General features: G+C 38.7%; 1 protein-coding gene across 4 annotated transcripts in view; it reads left to right on the top strand.

Moving 5' to 3' along the window:
• alg1 (ALG1 chitobiosyldiphosphodolichol beta-mannosyltransferase) overlaps nt 1-15381 on the top strand; it is a 33650-nt gene that overhangs the window by 10480 nt on the left and 7789 nt on the right. For 3 of the 4 annotated variants that reach the window (XR_009513983.1, XM_059979663.1, XM_059979662.1), the window contains exons 5-8: nt 2343-2432; nt 4413-4523; nt 4766-4887; nt 6985-7023. Coding sequence is in view for 3 of the 4 variants with exons in the window: in XM_059979663.1 (XP_059835646.1) it covers nt 2343-2432; nt 4413-4523; nt 4766-4887; nt 6985-7023 (362 nt within the window). In the remaining variant the exon portion in view is untranslated. The remainder of the gene's footprint in view (nt 1-2342; nt 2433-4412; nt 4524-4765; nt 4888-6984; nt 7024-15381) is intronic. The other variant, XM_059979664.1, reaches the window with a different exon arrangement.

Genomic DNA, 15381 nt, shown 5'->3' on the forward strand with positions numbered 1-15381 from the left:
TCCTTGCTTTGTGCCCTCTGCAAATTTGGACCCTCTCATTCGGATCACAACATAGATTGCGAACAGCTGTGACTCCAGCTTTGATTCCTGCAGCAACCACTGGTCACAGCCTCTCAAATTAAAATGGCCATTTATTTCCATTTTTTCTGTCTTATTAGTTAACCTCAATTCCAGCTCGTATATATTATTTCCAATAGAGTGTGCTTCAATTTTCTTTAATAATTCCAGTTGTGGCATCTTGTTGAAGGCCTTTTGAAGATTCCAAGTCACCTTATCAGCAGTGTTTTCTCCAGTTTGCTTGTGCAAAATTAGAAATCTGTTATTGTTAAATATGATAACTTTCACAAATCTGTTCAATCCTGTTTATTATTAGTTTCAAATGCTTTGTAATTAATAATAATTCATTTAAAAGATGCTAGCATTTTTTGATGACTGATGTCAGGGTAACTGGTGTCTTTTCTCTTCCTCTTTCAGAAACAGTTTTGTGCCATTCAGTCATTGTAGTATCTACCTAATTGTAATAAATGACACAATGAAGTGCTTCCATCATCTTAAAAACACATCTGTTTCAAAATCAGAGGACACAAGTCATCAGGCCTGAGATCATTAACACCTTTCAGACTCATTAATGTCCGAATAATTTATTTTTACTAATACTAATTACTTTGAGCTCCTCATCCACTCTAACTAACAATTTGTAAATGATTTTCTGTGTTTTCCGAAAAGGCAGGCACAAAGTATTTGTTTAATTTCTCTGTTATTTCCTTAATCCCCAATAGGATTTCTCTTGTCTCAGTCAAAAAGCAGTTCTCATTAATTTTAACTAATCATATTTTTTATTTCTATTGCTTCTTATTGTCCTGCTCTGATATTCGACTTTCTCTTGCAATGCGCAATGCATTATTTCTATTTTACTGAATAATTAGATTTTCTAGGGCATCAGACAATGCAATATTATGTGCATTTTCCTTTGATATTATTTAATAATATCACATTTTTCTGGGTTTTATTGCATTTTAAAGGGTGATGCATTAATTCTTTAACTGGATTGTAAGTCGTAGTCATACAACAGATGGAGGCCATTGAGATTGAATTTTTGCCAGTTGTTTAGTAGATCTAGTTAGTCCCATCCCCTGCTCTTTTAGTCAGCAAATTTCCCCTTTCAGTTAATCCATTCCTGAACTTCTCAAAATTCCACATTTCCCACTTAGATTTCTTGTTATTTATATACACACATAATCTTGAATGTTCATGGACCTTCTTGGGCAAATTGTATTTTTAAAAATTGGAAGGTCATCTATATCATTAACAGTGAGAAGTCTGTCAGAAACAGTGAGGGCTATTAATAACAAATATTGGAACAGATCTACTGTTGAGGCCAAAAGATGTGGTTGAGATGCTAAATGAATATTTTACAAAGAGGATTCTTAAAAAAGTGATGGTAAAGAACACAAGGTTCTGTTATCTATCTGAAGTGTTAATTCTGTTTTTCTCTCTACTTGATACTTAGTATTTGCAGTACCTTCTACCCCTTGACATTGTCAGGTTGCTAGATTAAAGTAAGAAGTGGTAACGTACTTAAAAGTTGCTTAGTAATGTATTCTGGATAGGATACATTATGGTTACTGAGGAAATTATAATTAGAATCTGGAGCTGTGCTCACAGTATTCCTCCACTCCTCCTTGCCCACTTGGATAGTTTAAGGGAGATTAAGAACTGCATATTGTACCAACTGAGATATGTAATGTCTGGTTCTTGTGCTGGAAGTTAATTTTGTAAAGAGTCTTAGAAAGAAATGAATTGCCAATTGGACATTTATGACCCAATGCAGGAGAGCCCACTTTTAAAAAGCAAGTCACTTCAATAATGTCATTGGAGGAGACTGAGGAACGTAGAAAATAGAAACAGCAGTAGGCTGTAGAACTTCCTTGGGTATTCTCTGTGATCATGGCAATTTATTATCCTGTTTTAGCATTTTCCCTATATTCCTTAATCTCTTTAGCTATTATTAATATTTTCAGCTGTTCCATGAATACATTTAGCCTCATTTGCCTTCTGTGCTAGAGAATTCCACAAGTTTACTACTCTTGAGAGCAGAAATATTTCTTCCTCTCTCGCCTAAATGGCGTAATGCATATCTTTAAGCTGTGACCCCTGGGTTCTGGGCATTGACATGGCATATTTTAAGTGTTTAATAGCATGAATTTAAAATTCTTTAGATCTGCTCACCAAAAACATTTTTATAACTTAAATATTTACACTGTTTGAAAGTTCAAATTAATGTATTTATCATAGTTGGATGATTTGTTATTAATATTTGCAATTATTTTGTTTTTAATTAGGTATGAACATTTTTTTGGTAAGCTGTCTGATGCAAATTTGTGTGTAACTAAAGCCATGAGAGAAGACTTGAGAGTGAACTGGAGTATCAAGTGAGCCTGCATTCTTTGCTTAATATATTTGACCATAATATATGTAAACGGAATTTCTTAAAGCATGTTCTCTGTTACTCTGTTTTGTAAACCCAGCAGCTAACACATTCTTTAACTGGGTGGCTTTAATTAGATGTATTATTTATTCATATATTGTGTAGATTGGGTGTCAGTGTAGACTGCTTATAATCTGTGGCTGAGTTAAGAAATTTGAAAGTTTCTGGCTAATAATCAGAGCTTTTCAGAAAGATTCTTGCTACATCAAGTCAAGTTGTGGAGTCAAGTATGAAAAGATATAATTAAAAAAATTAGAGATGAGCAATGCTGAATGTTGGATTTATCTACAACTGATAGTTGTTGATAGTTGCTTAAGATAAAATGGAAGAGAATAAATGTCCCATATTGTAAAACAGGTGCAGAACGTACAGCCCACAGACCATATCTGGCCCCTGGAACTGTTTGGTGCAGTCTGTTATAGTAAATAGTGAAATGAACTAAATCTTCACACTTTCATGCTGCCCTCTCTGTTGCTTTGCAAGGAATTATCCTGAGTTCTAATTCTCTGGAGATTTTGTATATCTAAGTAAGGATTGATGTTCACTGTAGTTTTAAGAAGTGCTATTGAGCACTTCCTAACATACTCAGTGATGCCCATTTTAGTTTATGCCAAGACCATTCCAAACTTTCACCAAGGTGCTGAATTCCAGGAGGTTAATGTGATTGATCAGTATAAAGGTTAAATTTAACCGAGTATGCCATCACGGGGTCTTGGTAAAATTAAAGTTAATGGTATCACATTCCCCAATGCTTGGAATCATACTTTGCACAAACAAGATAGTATGTTTGCCAGAGATCAGTTTTAGTTCATCATTACAGGAGTTCTTCAGGGTGGAACTCAATGCATCACTGCTTCATCGGTGACTATCCTTCCATTATAAGGTTAGATGTACAGTTGTTTGCTAATAATTGCACATCATTTAATTCTGTTCACAACCCTTAGCAAATGAAGCAGCCCACACCTACATGCGACAAGACTAGACAAATTCAAGCATGGTTTGATGAATGGGAACTAAAATTGCACCACTTATCAGCCTGTGCCTGAATGTTGTCTGCCTTGCTTCATGCAAGGATGAGATGACAAATATCATATCCAACTAGAGGGCATTTAAAGACCTACTGAGACATTCAATGGCATTACCACAACAAAGTACCATCTTCAGTATCTTGATGATCACCATTTACCAAGTATTCAACTGGACTAGATCTCATGAATAAAGTGGATACTAGAGGAGGTCAAAGGCTGGGTATTCCAAGACAAGTGACTCACCTTGTGATACTCCAATGGCTTTCCAACATCTACATGGCATTAGTCAGGAACATGATGGGTTACTCCATTTGTCTGGATGAGTGCAGCTCCAAAAACTCGCAAGAGACCATCCAAATGCTTGTTTGATTGGCAATCCTTAAATGTTTGTTCCTTCCACTTCCTGCAAAGCATTTATAGTGTTTGCCATCTACAAAATGCTCTCCAGTTACTCACCCAGATTACTTCTGCAGAATCTCCTGAATCAACAACTTGTACCACCAAAAAGAACGAAGGTAGCAGGTACATAAGAAAACTAGAACTTGCAAGTTCTCCTCCATCTCGTATAACTTCCTGACTTGGAAGTCCATTGCCTATCCTTCTGGAACCTAAACTCAAAGCATTGTCGAGGACCTCTACCCATAGGACTGCATCAGTTCAATAAGGCAGCTCACCACCATCTTCTCAAGTCAATTATAGGTGGGTTCTAAACGCTGGCCCTATCAGGGTCACCCAGATACCAAGTATGAATAGTAAAAAAAACATACTAACATAGTTCAGAGTTTTAAATTGCATCCTTTTGTTGACATCTATAAAGACAATTTATCTTTGTCCTAATTTTCAGTGGTATGTTGAGTATGCTTCGGCTTTATTTTTTAAGTGTTTTTCTTTTACAGGGCAGTCACCCTATATGATTCCCCATCTCCCATTTTCAGAGAAGTTCCTCTAGAATTGCAGCATAAGTTATTTAAGAAGCTTGCCAATGATTTTGTCCCATTTAGAGCAAGGTACGTTTTATGTGTGACATTTTTTGTTTATTAATTACTTAGAAAAGCTAAACAGTGTTCGCTATTTTTATATCAAAAACAGTTAAAATCAGACATAGAAAAGGCTTTCTGGTTCTATCTGCCAAATTCCAAAAGTAGACTTTTTGAGCAAGTAGATCTACTGAATGATGTAGTACACAGTTTTATTTCAGACAAATCTTTTGACGCTATAAGATAAACTACATTTTTTGCTGTGAAATTAGGACCGAATCTGTGCCTTCTAATTTGGAACAGACAGCCTTTACTGAACTGAATACATATACTGGAAATATTACACATATCCGAGGAAGACCTGCATTATTGCTTAGCAGTACTAGCTGGACAGGTAAGATTTTTCTTTGAGAACATAGCCAGTTTTACAGTGCTACTTGTTATGCATACTAATAATTGAATATTTAAATATCTTTATGAACATGAAACAGGATAAGGTGATGGAGGGGCATCAATGAAGATTGCAACCAGCACCAATTAATGATTTAAAATAGCTATGAACTATGAATAAGTTCCTTCTACTGAGCTGGTTCTTTTAGATGGAAGTACAATGATTTTAAAAGATAGAGAATTTTTAATTATCTAAAATATATGTCAATATAACTAAAATAACATAGAACAGTACACAGAACAGGAGCTGGCCTTCAGCCCATGATGTCTTTGCTGCATGAATGACAAATTAAACTACTTTGCTTCCTCCTGTACTGTATATGATCCATATTCCTCTATTCCCTTCATATTTATGTGTGTATCCAACAGCCTCCTAAATGCCACTATAGTTTCTGCCTCCATTACTCCCCAAAGCAGCCTGTTCCAAGCACCTGCATCCAGTTCCATAGCCTTTTAACTTAATTTTCAATTTCCAAGAATTAAATTATTCACAAAACAATTAATTGTTATGTTTATTCTCTTGAAAACTTGGCCACAAAGAAATTAATTCCATCACCCAAATCATTCACATACAAAGTGGAAAAAAGAAGGCTGTCCCAAAACCTACCCTGTGGGGAAAAGAAGCGGTCACAAAGCCACCCTGTGGAACACCACTAGTCACCGGCAGGCAACCAGAAAAGGCCCCCTTTATTCTTATTTTTTGCCTCCTGCCAATCAGCCAAACCATGTATTTTTCATCAAGTACCATGATCAGTCACATGTGTGGCACCTTGTCAAAGGCCTTCTAAAAATTCAAGTAAACAACATCCACTGACTCTCCTTTGTCTATCCTGCCTATAATTTCCACACAAGGAAACCATGCTATTTCATCATGTGCCTTCAAATATCCTAAAACCTCTTCCTTAGTAATGGACTCCAACATCCAATCACTAATGTCAAGCTAACTGGGCTATAATTTCTTGTTTTTTGCCTCCCTCTCTCCCTAAAAATGGTGTGACATCTGCAGTTTTCCAGTCTTCCAGAACCATTCCTGAATATAGCAATTCTTGAATGATCACTATTAATGCTTCCACAATCTATTCAGTTAACCATCAGAACCGTGGGATGTAGTCCATCTGGTCCAGGTGACTCAGCTAACTTCAGTCCTGTCAGCTTCCCAAGAAAAATACTTAATAAGTTTGTCCACCATTTATTTCCTTGTCCTCCATTACTACCTCATCAGTGTCATTTATCTGTGGTCCGATATCCACTCTCGCCGATCTTTCTCTGTATCTGAATAAAAGTTTTGCTATCCTCTTTTATATTATTGATTAGTTTACCTTCATATTTTTGTCTTTTCTCTCTTTGCTTTCAGTTGGTTTTTAAAGGCTTCCCAATCCTTTAATTTTCCACTAATTTTTGGAGTACTCTTTTGCTTTTATACTGACTTTCACTTCCCTTGTCAGCCACGGTTGCTCACCCTCCCTTTAGAATACTACTTCTTTGGGATGTATTTATCCTGCCCCTTCCGAATTGCTCCCAGAAACTCCAGCCATTGCTGCTGTGCCGTCATCCTTGCTAGTGTCCCCAAGGCTGAGTGCCTTTTTTATTTAGAGATGCAATGCAGAACAGTCCCTTGTAGGTCTGCCAGCCATGCTGCCCAGCAACCCACTGATTTAACCCTTGCCTAATCACGGAACAATCACCAAAGACCCATTAGCCTTTGAACTGTGGGAGAAAATTGGAGCACCTGGAGGAAATCCATACGCACACGGGAAGGAACACACAAACTTAATTACACAGGGTGCCAGAATTGAACTCCAAACTCCAGCACCCTGCACAGTAATTTTGTCCTGCTACCATCTTAAAGAAGGCTAAGGTTATATACCAACAGCACTAAAATGCTGTCAAAATAGCCAAATCTGGTTGCACCACTAATTTGAGATTTATTGATATTAATTTACAATGTGATAAAATGTGGCTTGTGGGGCCCATGGATTTTTGGCGCGGGAAGGAAGTTCCTCGGCTTCACCATAATGGCTTATCGTTATTTGATTTTCAGAGGATGAAGATTTCTCCATTCTATTAAAAGCATTAGAAGGTAGGTTACTGCTAATTTTTGTTTCCATTTAAATGTGTGGCACATTATATGTGGCACACGTATTATTCAAATACATGCATAAATGAATAACTACAGGAAGTTAAAATCCTTTTTTTGTCGCTCACATGTACAGGAAAACAAAAACAGGCTGAGAAAATCAGCACTTAATGCACAACACCAAGTTCCCCATGAGAATATGGTGATGACCTGTCCTTTTAAACTACAGCAGTAATTGTAATCAAGGTACTTTTCTAATACTGCTAGTGGACTATTCTGGAAGCTTGCAAATTATTTTCTAGTTCAGATGACATTTGACTTGGCAGATGATAGCTTTCTCATACACCATTTACCCTCATCCTTCCGAACAGTCGGGTCTGCAAGCTAGATAAGTATTGTCAAGAAGATCTTACCAGATTGCTGCACTTCAGAACAAATACTTGTCAATGCATACAGGGCATAGGAAAAGTATATTTCAGGCTGTCAGGTGAAGTATATACCAGGTAGGTTGATTTGTCCTGGAGAGTGCACTTGTGCATCACACATTTTAGCTTTTAGGAAAGATGGGTTAGTAGGCAGAGGGAGTGATGTGGCTCTGTGTATAAGAAATAATATTAAGTCATTGTAAAGAGATGACATAGGATTGGAAGGTGTAGTGTCTCTATGGGTTGAGTTAAGAAATGGCAAAAGTAAAAGGACCCTAATGGCAATTGTATACAGGCCTCCAAACAGCAGCCTGGCTGTGGATTATAAATTACAGCAAGAGGTGGAAAAGGCGTGTCAGAAAAGCAATGCCATGATAATCGTTGGGGATTTTAACATGGAAGTGGTTTGGGAAAACCAGGTCAGTATTGGATCTCGAGAGAGACTTTGTAGAATGATCTTAAGGGATGGCTTTTTGGAACAGCTTGTTGTTGAGCCCACTAGGGGATAGGCTGTGCTGGATTGGATGTTGTGCAATGTTCCGGATGTAATAAGAGCGCTTAAGGTTAAGGAAACCTGAGGGAACAGTGATCACTATATGATCGAGTTCACATTGAAATTTGAGAGGGAAGAAAATTAAATCCAATGTGTCAGTATTTCAGTGGAATAAAAGAAATGGCATGAGAGGGGAACTGGCCGAAGTTGACTGGAAAAGGACATTTGCAGGAAAGACAGCAGAGCAGCAATGGCTGGAGTTACTGCAAAAAATGAGAGAAGTGCAAGACAGATATATTCCAAATGAGAAGAAATTTTCAAAGGGAAGAAGGATACTACCATGGCTGACAAGGGAAGTCAGAGCCAAAGAGAAAGCAAAAGAGAGGGCATACAGGAAACCAGAGCTAATGGGAAGATGAAGGATTGGGGAGCTTTTAAAAACTTGCAGAAGGAAACAGAGAAGGTCTTTCGGAAGGAAAAGAAGAATTATGAGAGAAAGCTGGCAACTAATATCAAAGAAGATACTAAAAGCTTTTATAAGTAAATAAAGGGTAAAAGAGAGTCAAGGGTAGATATAGGACCAATAGAAAATGACGCTGGAGATATTGTAATGAGAGATGCAGAAATGGCAGAGGAACTGAATACGTATTTTGCATTAGTCTTCACGGTGGAAGACGTTCGCGGTATACCGGACATTCAAGAGTGTCGGGGAAGTGAAGGTTGTCCATTGAAAATTACAACTGAGAAGGTGCTCAGGAAGCTTAATGGTCTGAGGGTGGATGAATCTCCTGGACCAGACGGAACACACCCTTGGGTTCTGAAGAAAGTAGCTGGAGAGATTGCAGAGGCATTAACAATGATCTTTCAAGAATCGCTAGATTCTGGCATTGTGCCGGATAACTGGAAAATTGCAAATGTTACTCTGCTATTTAAGAAGGGTGGGAGGCAGCAGAAAGGAAACTATAGACCTATTATCCTGACATCAGTTGTTGGGAAGTTGTTGGAATCGATTATTAGGGCTGACATTATGGAGTACCTGGAGGCACATGACAAGATAGGTCAAAGCCAGCATGGTTTCCTGAAAGGAAAATTCTGCCTGACAAACCTTCTACAATTCTTTGAGAAAATTACAAGCAGGGTAGACAAATGAGATGCAGTAGACGTGGTGTACTTGGATTTTCAGAAGGCCTTTGACAAGGTGCTGTACATGAGGCTGCTTAGCAAGATAAGAGCCCATGGAATTGCAGGAAAGTTCCTAGTGTGGGTGGAGCTTTGGCTGGTCAGCAGAAAACAGAGAATAGGAATAAAGGGATCCTTTTCTGGCTGGCTGCTGGTTACCAGTGGAGTTCCACAAAGGGTCGGTGTTGGAACCACTGCTTTTTGCAATGTATGTCAACGATTTGGACTATGGGATTAATGGATTTGTGGCTAAATTTGTCGATGATACGAAGATAGTTGCAGGAGTGGGTAGTGTTGAGGAAACAGAAAGCCCACAGAAAGACTTAGATAGTTTAGGGGAATGTGAAAAGAAGTGGCAAATGAAATGTATGGTCATGCACTGTGGTGAAAGAAATGAAGAGGCAGACTATTATTTTATTATTTTGAGAATTCAAAATGCAGAGGTGCAAAGGGACTTGGGAGTCCTTGTGCAAGATACCTTAAAGGTTAACCTTCAGGTTGAGTTGGTTAGGAAGAAGGCAAATGCAATGTTGGCATTCATTTCTAGAGGTGTAGAATATAAGAACAGGGATGTGATGTTGAGGCTCTTTAAGGCACTCGTGAAACCACACAGAGTGTATTGTGTGCAGTTTTGGGCTCCTTATTTTAGAAGGGGTATACTGACATTACAGAGGGTTCAGGGAAGATGCACAAGAATGATTCTAGGAATGAAAGGGTACCATATGAGCAACATTCTGGAGCTCTTGGGCTGTATTCCCAGAAGTTCAGTAGAACGAGGAGGATCTCATAGAAATATTCCAAATGTTAAAATACCTGAACAGATTAGAAATGGCAAATTATTTCACATGGTATAGGGGATTCTAGGACAAGAGGGCACCACTTCAGGATTGAAGGACGTCCTTTTAGAACTGAGGTGCTGAGAAATTACTTTAGTCAGAGGGTGGTAAATCTGTGGAATTTGTTGCCACGAGTGGCTGTGGAGTCCAAGTCATTAGGTGTATTTAAGGCAGAGACAGATAGGTTCTTGATTAGCCTGGGCATCAAAGGGTATGGGGTGAAAGCAGGGGAGTGGAGGTGACTGGAAGAACTGGATCAGCCCATGATTGAATGGTGGAGCAGACTCAATGGGCCAAATGGCCTACTTCTGCTCCTATATTTTATGGTCTTATGGTCTTTTACTTTAGAAATGGTGGAAAGGCTTTGTGGAATCAAGAAATGAATATTCCATGCAGAATACCATGCCTCTAACGTAGTGATCATACCATTGAGTATCATAGGGAAATGGATATACCCTCCCTTGAACTTGGACATTGTGCTTTACTTGTGTGGCATATACTTTTCTTTTTAAAGTCCAAACAACTGTGATAACTATTTAGTGTTTAGACCTCACACTTATCAACATTAAACTCCATCTGCCATCGTTCAGCCTACTCTTCTAACTGGCCTAAATCTCTCTGCAAGCTTTGAAAACCTACTTCATTATCCACAACGCCACCTACCTTAGTATCATCTGCATACTTACTAATCCAATTTACCACTCCATCAACCAGATCATTAATGTATATGACAAACAACATTGGACCCAGTACCTGAGGCACACCACTAGTCAACGGCCTCCAACCTGACAAACAGTTATCCACCACTACTCTCTGGCATCTCCCATCCAGCCACTGTTGAATCCATTTTACTACTTCAATACTAATACCTAACGAATGAACCTTCCGTGCAGAACCTTGTCAAAGGCCTTACTGAAGTCCATACAGACAACATCCACTGCTTTACCCTTGTCAACTTTCCTCGTAACCTCTTCAAAAAATTCAATAAGATTTGTCAAATATGTCCTTCCATGCACAAGTCCATGTTGACTTCCTAATCAGACCCTGTCTATCCAGATAATTATATATACCATCTCTAAGAATACTTTCCATTAATTTACCCACCACTGACGTCAAACTGACAGGCCTATAATTGCTAGGTTTACTCTTAGAACCCTTTTTAAACAATGGAACCACATGAGCAATACGCCAATCCTCTGGCACCATCCCCATTTCTAATGACATTTGAAATATTTCTGTCAGAGCCCCTGCTATTTCTACAGTAACCTCCCTTAAGGTCCTAGGGAATATCCTGTCAGGACCTGGAGATTTATCCACTTTTATATTCCTTAAAAGCGCCAGTACTTCCTCCTCTTTAATCGTCATAGTTTCCATAACTTTCCTACTTGTTTCCCTTACCTTACACAATTCAATATCCTTCTCCTTAGTGAATACCGAAGAAAAGAAATTGTTCAAAATCTCCCCCATCTCTTATGGCTCCACACACAGTTGTCCACTCTGATTCCCTAAGGGTCCAATTTTATCCCTCACTATCCTCTTGCTTTTAATATAACTGTAGAAAACCTTTGGATTTATTTTCACCTTACTTGCCAAAGCAACCTCGTATCTTCTTTTAGCTTTTCTAATTTCTTTCTTAAGATTCTTCTTACATTCTTTATATACCTCAAGCACCTCATTTACTCCATGCTGCCTATATTTATTGTAGATATCTCTCTTTTTCCTAACCAAGTTTCCAATATCCCTTGAAAACCATGGCTCTCTCAAATTTTTAACCTTTCCTTTCAACCTAACAGGAACATAAAGATACATTTTTTTCAATCTTTTTATTGATTTTCAAATGAATATACAAATCAGAGGAGGTTTAGCAAACAGATAATATAAAACACATATAAACAGCAATAATAAAAACAAAGTACATAATGTCAAAATCAAATAGGTAAAATATTATGCTGTTATATATATACAATGATCAAAAAAACTACAACTCCTCATAGCAATCATAAAAAAAATTGGAAATTTTATTGATAAAGGAAAAAAACCCCACTAACTAAACTGAAACAAAAAAAAGAAAGACTGGGCAGTCCAATTGAGGATAAAATTTAAAAAAGAGAGAAAAAAAAATCCTTCCAGTCATCTCCGAACCTTCATGGATAAGGATTTTCCCCAAAGAGAATAAAGAAAAATAAATAAATAAAAATAAATTAAGCCATGTGAAAATATTGAATAAAGGGTTGTCAGACTTGTTCAAAATTAAAGGATGTATCAAATGTCCGGCTTCTAATTTTCTCCAAGCTTAGACATGACATAACGGAGGAGAGCCAATAGAAAACAGTAGGTGGATTAGATTCTTTCCAATGTAGCAAAATAGCTCTCCTAGCCAGTAAAGTTGAAAAAGCTATCACATGTTGGGCGGAAGCAGACACTTTGCTTGCTTCCTCTGGAATAATCCCAAAAATTGCTGTAAGTGGATTAGGTTGAACATCCACATGTATAACTTTAGATAATATTACAAACGCGTCCCTCCAAAAATTGTTTAAACTTACACATGACCAAAACATATGAGTTAGAGTAGCCACTTCTGCATTACATCTGTCACAAATAGGGCTTATGTTAGGAAAAACATGCACCAATTTATCTTTGGACATATGGGCCCTGTGTACTACCTTAAACTGAATTAAGATATGGCGTGTGCAGATAGATGAATTATTAACTAAATAATAAATTTTACTCCATTGATTATCTGAAAGTGAATGTTGAAGTTCTACTTCCCAGGTGTGTTGAACCCTATCATTAGGCGACATGCGAGCATTCATTAACTGTTTATAAATGATAGCTATTAATCGTTTTTGAAAAGGTTTAAACTGAAAAATATCATAAGCCAAATTTAAAGAGCAGGCCGAAGGGTATTTCGGTAAAAAATCACGTAAAAAAATTCCTAACCTGTAAATATCTGAAAAAATGTGTATTAGAGATATCCTATTTATCCATTAACTGTGAAAAAGACATTAAACAGTCTTGTAAAAACAAATCTAAAGAAGTTTTTATTCCCTTAATTTTCTATGTTAAAAAAGCCTTATCCAAAGTTGATAGTTTAAAAACGAAATTAGAATAAATATTACTAGAAAGTAGAAAATCATCGTGGTTCTAAAAAGTGGTTCTAAAGCCAAATTAAATAATAAAGGACAACCCTGACGGGTACCTCTATATAATCTAGATAATTTAGATACACGTCTGTTAAACTCTGTTGTTGAATGTGCGTATGATATCATTGCGCTCTCATAAAAATTCTGTACCCTCAAAATTTCACCTTTAAATGACCGCCATTTCTCTGTTACATCCTTCCCATAAAACAAACTGTCCCAATCCACTCCAAATTCCTTTCGCATCTCCTCAAAGTTAGCCTTTCTCCAATCAAAAATCTCAACCCTAGGTCCAGTCCTATCCTTCCCCAAAATTAGATTGAAACTAATGGCATTGTGATCACTGGACCCTAAGTGCTCCCCAACACATACCTCCGTCACCTGACCTATTTCATTCCCTAACAGAAGATCCAACGCTGCCCCTTCTCTAATTGGTACCTCTATGTATTGCTGTAAAAAAACTATCCTGCACACATTTTACAAACTCCAAACCATCCATCCCTTTTACAGTATGGGCTTCTCAGTCTATGTGTGTAAAATTAAAATCTCCCACAATCACAACCCTGTGCTTATTACAAATATATGCTATCTCCTTGCAAATTTGCTCCTCCAATTCTCGCTCCCCATTAGGTGGTCTATAATACACCCCTATAAGTGTTACTACACCTTTCCCGTTCTTCAATTCCACCCAAATAGTCTCCCTAAATGAGTCCTCTAATCTATCCTGCCAGAGCACCACTGTAATATTTTCTCTGACAAGCAACGCAACACCTCCCCCTCTTGTCCCTCCGATTCTATCACACTTGAAGCAACGAAATCCAGGAATATTTAGTTGCCAATCACACCCCTCCTGCAACCATGTTTCACTAATAGCTACAACATCATATTTCCAGGTATCAATCCATGCTCTAAGCTCATCCACCTTTCTTACAATGCTCCTAGCATTAAAATAAATGCATTTAAGAAATTCTCCATCTCTTCCTCTCTGTTTATCTTTAACAGTACAAAGAACTTTACTGTTTTCTTTTTGTTCCTTCTCCCATACATCTGTTCCTACACTCTGGTTCTCCTACCCCCTCATATCTAGTTTAAATCCACTGGAGCCTCTCTAGCAAACCTACCTGCAAGAATATTTGTCCCCCTCCAGTTCAGATGTAAACCATCCCGCTGGAACAGGCCCCACCTTCCCTGGAGAACTGCCCAATTATCTATATATCTGAAGCCCTCCCTCCTTCACCATGTTGATCTGCACTATCTTACTATTTCTAAACCCACCTGCACTTGGCACTGGTAGCAATCCTGAGATTGCTATCCTGGAGGTCCTGTCCTTTAACTTGGCACCTAGCTCCCTAAAATCACCTTTCAGGACCTCCTCACTCTTCCTACCCACGTCATTGGTCCCTACATGGACCATGACATCCAGCTGCTCACCCTCCCTCATGAGAATACTGAGAACCCGATCTGAGATATCATGGACCCTGGCACCATGGAGGCAGCAGACCATCCGGGATTCTCAATCTCTTCCACAGAACCTCCTATCTGTCCCCCTAACTATCAAATCCCCTATCACTACTGCTCTGCTCTTTTCCCTCCTTCCCTTCTGAGCTGAGGGTCCAGTCTCAGTGCCAGAGACGCAACCACTGCAACTTGTCCCTGGTAGGTCGCCCCACCAACAGTATCCAAAACGGTATACTTATCGTTGATGGGAACAGCCACAGGGGTGCTCTGCTCTTCCTGTTTATTCCCCTTCCCTCTCCTGACAGTCACCCAACTACCTGTCTCTTGACTCCTAGGGGTGACTATCTCCCTGAAACTCCTATTTCTGCCTCTGCCTCCCGAATGATCTGAAGTTCATCCAGCTCCAGCTCCAGTTCCCTAACACGGTTTGACAGGAGCTGCAGCTGGATGCACCTTTTGCAGGGTGTAGTCATCAGGGACAGCTGTGCTTGCCCTGACTTCCCACATACTGCAAACAGAGCACTCAACTGCCCTAACTGCTGCCTCCATTACCTACTCCTAATCTAATTAGATTAATTAAAGGAGCTTACCCGGCCTTTCTTCACCTGGAATGAAGCTCGTACTCAGCCTCTGCTCGCTATTTAAATTCTCCCGCTGCCTCACGGGCCGACTTTCATGTGCTTGCACAGTTGTGCCCCGTTCAAACCTCGCCTCTGCCTGTTCTCGCCGAAGCCTGATTGAGCCAAAGCCGACCCACTCTGCCTCAGTCCTCTCCAATGATGGCCACTGTATATATCGGTCTTTCTTTTTAAACCTTTGGTGCGCTACGT

This window comes from Hypanus sabinus, chromosome 9 (assembly GCF_030144855.1).
Source record: "Hypanus sabinus isolate sHypSab1 chromosome 9, sHypSab1.hap1, whole genome shotgun sequence".
Lineage (NCBI taxonomy): Eukaryota > Metazoa > Chordata > Chondrichthyes > Myliobatiformes > Dasyatidae > Hypanus > Hypanus sabinus.